Genomic DNA, 7,162 nt, shown 5'->3' with positions numbered 1-7,162 from the left:
CTGGTACCTGCACCGTTTCCCCAGGAGGAAACCGGCGGCACAATGCCACCATTGCCACAACCGCGACGATGAAAGCACCGCGAAACACACGCTTACGTGCTGTACTGCCTCGGCGAAGCAGCGTGCCGCCCTCGTCGCAGTCATAGGACAGAGCCTGTCACTACCGACCGTCGTGACTACGATGCTCGGCAGCGACACGTCCTGGAAGACGATGCTCGACTTCTGCGAGTCTACCACATCGCAGAAGAAGGCGGCGGAAAGTGAGAAGAAGAGCCCTTCCCTCTCTACACCAATCTGTCGCCGTCGAACCGGGGGCTGCAGGAGACTGACTGCGAGCTATTCCACGAGCTTCCGACCCAGCGAGCTATTCCAGGACACCATTGGCACAACCTGGACCGCCGTACCGACACGGCCTTCGTTTCGCCTCGAAGACTCAGTCGGCCGTGCGTCCTTGAAGTGCTTTAGCGCGCCTTACCTCGCCCACGTTCTAACTTCGAGGTTGACGCTTGGGCGAAAGTGCAGGGGAGTGAATACTAGGCTGCACTAAAAGTATCGGGAATGGAATATTTCCACTGTTCCTGTCATATTAAAATCTTTTTAATTAAAAACTCCTTGGTTTTAAAAATCGAATACTATTTATTTATTTAAAAAAAGATTCTCGGTCTTGTCACGAGGTTTTGTCAAACTTGTTTAGTCGTTGAGAAAATGGAATTGACTCGAGAAAATTCAAGAGCGATGATTTATTATGACTTTCGAAGTGGTTTAACACAAAAACTATGTGTTAACCGGATGATTTCTGCATTTGGTGATGAAGCCCCATCCAAAACCACAATTTATCGCTGGTTTGCTGAGTTTCAACGTGGACGTGTCAAGCTCAGTGATCATCCCCGTCAAGGTCGTCCAAAAACTGCAGTCACCCAAGAAAACGTTGATACTGTGCGTAAGCTGATTGAGGAAGATCGACATGTGACATACCGCGAAATTCAGGCAACTTTAGACATTGGCATGAGTCAAATACAAATAACCTTGCATGAACAATTAGGTGTAAAAAAGTTGTTTTCCCGATGGATACCGCATTCGCTCTGTGAAGAGCAAAAAGCGGCTCGCGTTACTTGGTGCGTCAGAACTCTCGAAAGATTCTACGCAGGATCCTCAAATGCTATATACAACATTGTATCAGGTGACGAATCCTGGATATACGCGTACGAACCCGAAACAAAAAACCAGTCACGAGTTTGGGTGTTCGAAAATGAGTTAAAGCCAACAAAAATTGTTCGTTGACACGGAGTGTTGCAAAAAAAATGGTGGCCACGTTTGTCTCCAAAACCGGCCATGTTACGACTATTCCTCTTGAGGGACAAAGAACGGTTAATGCAGAATGGTATGCTAGCATTTGTTTGCCACAGGTCGTTTCTGAACTCCGTAAAGAGAACTGCAACCGCCGCATCATCCTCCATCACGACAATGCGAGTTCTCACACCGCGCACAGAACAAAAGAGTTTTTAGAGCAAGAAAGCATAGAATTATTAGACCATCCGCCGTACAGCCCAAACCTAAGCCCTAATGATTTCTATACTTTCCCTAAAATAAAGAACAAATTGCGTGGACAGAGATTTTCATCACCTGAAGAAGCTGTGGACGCCTACAAAACGGCCATTTTGGAGACCCCAACTTCCGAATGGAATGGTTGCTTCAATGATTGGTTCCATCGTATGGAAAAATGTGTCAAATTTCGCGGAGAATACTTCGAAAAGCAATAAATACATTTTTAAATAGTAATGTTGTGTCACTTCGTTAATTCCCGAAATTTTCAGTGCCGCCCTCGTAGCGTCCTAAATACCGTCCTTGGGCGCGCGGATTATCTAGTCTCATATAACTCGCGCGCCCCTTAGTTGCCTTACTAGTGCCTTTTCTTACGTGCCATAACCTTTCAGGCTATGAAGGTTGCTAGTAGAATATAGAGTAAAAAATAATTACAATAGTATGAATTTTAATATAGATTTGTTACAATGTAACTTTTTTCAATTTAGTTTATTTATGACTATTAATCATTTATTAATCATTCACAGAATACAATGGCACCTATATATATTGTGGAGACACCGTACAACGATCTAACAAAACTAGAAGACAACATCGAAAACAAACCGAACAATCAAGCAAACAAACCTAATAACTTAGAAAAAACTAACACAGTTGATCCGTATGACGAAGTCAAACTTAATGAACCAAGTTTCTTGGCTCCTATACGTAAATGGGAAAGAAGTATGGGTTTCGTGACACCCATAAGATGGACGAACGCTATTCTTATAACAACATTCCATGTGGTCACAGTTGTTTGGGGTTTTTACACAATATTTTATGAAAAGCAAAAACCAATGTGGCAATCTGTTATATTTGGTAATTACAAAATTAGACCAATGGGCAATTTTATTACAATTTTAACTCCAGTGAAATAACTCATCTTACGTTTATTTTCAATTAGGAATATTCATGGGACAGCTAGCAGGTTTTGGAGTGACAGCAGGCGCACATCGATACTGGTGCCATCGGTCGTACAAAGCGAAACTACCATTGCAAATAATTTTGGCACTATGCTACTCAGCAGCTGGACAAGTACTAATCCATTTTAATATATACTAGCGACCCGCCCTCGCTTCGCTTCGGAAACATTAAAACACACATGAAACCAAAAAAATATTTTTTTTTTTTTTTTAAAAGTAGCCTATGTTCATCAGGGACAATGTCGGCTTCTAATGGAAAAAGAATTTTTCAAATCGGTCCAGTAGTTTCGGAGCCTATTCGAAACAAACAAACAAATCTTTCCTCTTTATAATATTAGTATAGAGTATAGATTATACAACATATGTACGTTTTCTAAATATAATTAAGAATTTGCTTGCCTTTTAGAATACAATCTACGAATGGGTTCGAGATCATCGTGTGCACCACAAATTCTCGGAAACCTCGGCCGACCCGCATGATGCCAATCGTGGCTTTTTTTTCTCACATATCGGATGGCTTATGATGAAAAAACACCCAGACGTAGTGAAGCAGGGGTCCAAAATTGACATGAGTGACATCATCCACGACCCTGTTGTGATTTTCTGCACCAAGTAGGTACATAAATCATTAATTAGTTTAAAATCATTGAAAAAGGGTATTGCTTTATACAGAACAAATACAATCTTCGACTAACTACCGTTTTCCTCAACTTTGAGGTTAAAAGCAACTCGTCTATCTATTTAACTTTATAGTTTCCGTTTTTTCTAATTTACATAGGTAACCAAGATCATTTTTAAAATTTGCGAACGTTGTAGCGACAAAAATACGTGCTATTTGAGTGTCCGTCGCTTTTACTTCACTTTACGGTGTCAAAATCATGAAACTGCTATATACCAAACCTTGCGACCGCTTTGCACGTAACTGCTGTTTTAAAAAAAATCCGTAACTAATTATTTTCGCAGATACTTCATTTTGTTCAAAATAACATTCTGTTGGGTAATACCATCGGCTCTTCCTGTCTACGCTTGGGGCGAATTGTGGAATATCGCCATTCTCTCCCAAGCATTCTGGAGATATATGCTCAGCTTGCACTTCACTTGGTCTGTCAATAGTTTTGCGCATCTATGGGGGAACAAACCTTACGATAGGTAGGTTTTTTGAATGTACATAATTTGTTTTTGAGGAATTGAATTTATGTTTAATCACACAAACTGTGTACTCGTACGCGCGTGTGTATCGTAGAATCTAATCTAGCGTAGAAGTAGAATTTGTGAAAAAAAGCTTAAACTTAAACTTAGCTTTTTTTACAAAATCATTGTGAAATCAGTGCGCCCATGGGAAGTTAATTTGTTTCTACATGTAATGATGCAGCTTAAGTTCTATCAAAATCGAAAAGACTTGAAGTAATTATCATATAAGTTCTTATTTTTAGAGACGTCGTTTGCCTGTTTGTTCTAATAATAAAATTTGTTGAGAAGTTACAATTAGATACATATTTATCTTACCTAATTAGGGAAATAGATGGTAGCCGATGAATAAAAATTAAACCACGTCACTTAATAATGATGTAATTAAAATGGTTTAACGAGAGAATCCCACGATAAATGATAAACACTGTAATTAAAAGAAACAAGTTGTTTATCACCTATATGGCCTTGTAATCCCGCGCGTCTTGGTACCACTGCTCTGCCTATTTCTACTGCGAAGCACTTAGAGAAAATTTGTAATTATCCGTCATTCCAGTTAATAACTACCCCATAACGAATGAATTAATAAGAATATATTTTTCAGGTACATCATGCCGTGTGAAAACAAAGGAGTGTCTATTGTTGCAATGGGCGAGGGTTGGCATAATTACCACCACACTTTCCCTTGGGACTATAAAGCCGCTGAATTGGGTGTCCCAAACAATACCACAACTTTCTTACTAGATCTGTTCGCTAAAATAGGTTGGGCATATGACTTAAAACAAGCATCGCCAGCATTAGTCCGAGCTGTTGCTAAGCAGAGGGGAGAATGCAAGGAATGATCTACTTCACAGCTGTGCATAAGTGAAATTAAATTATTCTATATTTTTACCAGTTTCTTAGGCCTTCTCATGGTTGCGACCACGGAATCAAAATATTTATCCATTCCCAACATCATCTCGCTTATACACATAAACTTCTAGTTGCCTTTATAGACTATCTGAACATCGATTTGCAGTTATCCTTAATGAGAGATTGAGGGACAGTGAAGCTTTCATAATTTTATGAACGGGATTCGATACCGAATTGGCTTAATATGGATAAAGTGCACATTACAATGTGAAGTATAAGCATCAATGTAGTGCTTTAAGGGCTCCTTGCACAAAAATCAAACATTAAGAAATACAAGTGCTATGCGATGCGTATTGCTAGCAAAATGCGTGTCGTCGATGCGTGTAGCTATGTACCGTACCACAAACAAAATAATAAAACGCTAAAATTTAAATTGCATTTTAATTACCAAAAATCTTATTATTTTTTATTTTAGATATATCTATACTAATATTATAGAGAGGAAAGATTTGTTTGTTTGTTTGTATTGAATAGGCCCCGAAACTACTGAACCGATTTGAAAAATTCTTTCACTGTTTTGAAGCTTTCGAAGTCGTTGTGGCCTAACGGATAAGACGTCCGGTGCATTCGTGTTGAGCGATGTACCGGTGTTCGAATCTCAGGCGGGTACAAAATTTTCTAATGAAATACGTACTCACAATTGATTTCCACGGTGAAGGAATAACATCGTGTAATAAAAATGAAACCCGCAAAATTATAATTTGCGTAATTACTGGTGGTAGGACCTCTTGTGAGTCCGCGCGGGTGGGTACCACCACCCTGCCTATTTCTGCCGTGAAGCAGTAATGCGTTTCGGTTTGAAGGGTGGGGCAGCCGTTGTAACTATACTGAGACCTTAGAACTTATATCTCAAGGTGGGTGGCGCATTTACGTTGTGGATGTCTATGGGCTCCAGTAAACACTTAATACCAGGTGGGCTGTGAGCTCGTCCACACATCTAAGCAATAAAAAAAAAAGCTACACTATTCCTGAATAACATAGGCTATAATATTTTTTGAAAAAATTAGGGATCCTTACTAAAACTCCAATAATGTAACCGAAGGTGTAAAAAAATTACCTAAAATATTCTTTACATCGCGTGCCCTGCGAAAACTATTGATGTACTACGACTTTGTAGAACACATTATTATTTACAAAAAGTGTCGCGACAGCACATGTCTGACTATTATAGCTATGCCGAATTAAGTGTTCTTTTATTTTTAAAAATAAAACAACGTCAAATATCGTTGAAATTTTTGTTAAAGACCCGAGCGGAGCCGGATCGGGCCGCTAGTCAAAAATAAAAACATTTTTATTTTAGATATTTTAGAAAAGAAACAAAAATAAAAAGATGAAAATGATAAAAAGATATGTCCTATAGCAGAATTCGTATGCTCGAAACAAATAAACTACTGTTATTTTAAATTTTATGTAAATGAAATCTGACTTTTTTTTCTTTTTTTTTTTAATACAATTAAACAAACATACCTATACAAACAGACTAACAAATTATCATGTTAATCGCCTTACCGTTGCCGCCGCGGACTACTCCCCGAATCCTGCTCACGCAGGAGCCAGTCATCGTCGACGCCCTTGACACGTCCTTACGGATCCATCAGATCCAATAACCGTTGCATTAGACGCCTTTAGATCTAGCATAAGGAGCAAGCTCAGGGACTCCGGTAGCCGTACTCGTCAACCTCGGCAAAGACTTCGACGTTCAACCTAACCTAAACATCAGCCCGCTGAGTTTCTCGCCGGATCTTCTAAGCGGGCCGCGATTCCGATCCGGTAGTAGATTCATTCGCGAAGCACTGCTCTTGAGTGTTAGGTCTCCTTTGGAAGCGCTCGGGCAGCTGTTAGCAAATCCCACCCCTCCTTGCTCAGCCTTTGCTCACCCACCTGTCCTGGTGAAACTGGAAAGGCCTCCGGTAATCCCTAAATCCTAAAAAAGAAATCTATATATATAAAAATGAATTGCTGTTCGTTAGTCAGTCGTAGTTCGTAGTAGATTTGGCTAATTTTGGTCTTGAATGATTTGTGGAAGTCCAGAGAAGTTTTAAAAGGTAGTTAAATATGAAAATGCTCGGAATTAAATAAAAATAACAATTTCGTTTTTCCTTTGATGTATCCCCCGTCGGACGGATGCCTTTTGTTTGTTTTAAGTTTATTTTATACAAAAGTTTAGGTATTTTATTTATCGATTGAGGCACTACGAAGTCTGCCGGGTCAGCTAGTAAAAAATATTAATTATTTTGTCATTCAATTATTTTTCTTTAACTTTGTTTTCATTGTTTACATCGTTTTTTGGTACATCATTTACATTTTCATTATATGTGATAAATCTTTCAGAAAAACAAGTTTCATTCTTTTATCGATAGAGAATAATACTATTTCACCCCTACTTGACAGTTAGCTCTTGTTCATTAGCATTGTTGCTAGAAATTTACATAATAAGATACGAGGTAATTTTGCTTAATTTGTTAATTTTGTTTCACATAATTATTTACGTTACAATGAAAAAAATATTCGTGTTTGTTATGTATTTAATAATTAGCATTAAATCAGTTAATTTAATT

General features: G+C 38.7%; 1 protein-coding gene across 1 annotated transcript; it reads left to right on the top strand.

Annotated features, from left to right (window-relative positions):
- Nucleotides 1-1,830: 1,830 nt before the first annotated feature.
- Nucleotides 1,831-4,977, top strand: LOC114244693 (acyl-CoA Delta-9 desaturase). The gene is made up of 5 exons (XM_028176578.2): nt 1,831-2,400; nt 2,486-2,616; nt 2,911-3,116; nt 3,468-3,653; nt 4,297-4,977. The coding sequence occupies exons 1-5, from the start codon at nt 2,076-2,078 to the stop codon at nt 4,532-4,534; spliced, it is 1,086 nt and encodes a 361-aa protein (XP_028032379.2). The 5' UTR covers nt 1,831-2,075; the 3' UTR covers nt 4,535-4,977.
- Nucleotides 4,978-7,162: the final 2,185 nt, after the last annotated feature.

The sequence above is a fragment of the Bombyx mandarina genome, chromosome 12, assembly GCF_030267445.1.
Source record: "Bombyx mandarina strain Sakado chromosome 12, ASM3026744v2".
Lineage (NCBI taxonomy): Eukaryota > Metazoa > Arthropoda > Insecta > Lepidoptera > Bombycidae > Bombyx > Bombyx mandarina.
The sequence above is the reverse complement of the archived record's forward strand: the minus strand, read 5'-3'. Positions and strand labels throughout refer to the sequence as shown.

Coding starts and splice junctions, on each gene's coding strand:
- LOC114244693 (XM_028176578.2), top strand. CDS start 2,076: ATGGCACCTATATATATTGTGGAGACACCGTACAACGATCTAACAAAA. Junction 2,401..2,485: donor GTGGCAATCTGTTATATTTG/GTAATTACAAAA, acceptor ATTTTCAATTAG/GAATATTCATGGGACAGCTA. Junction 2,617..2,910: donor GCTACTCAGCAGCTGGACAA/GTACTAATCCAT, acceptor CTTGCCTTTTAG/AATACAATCTACGAATGGGT.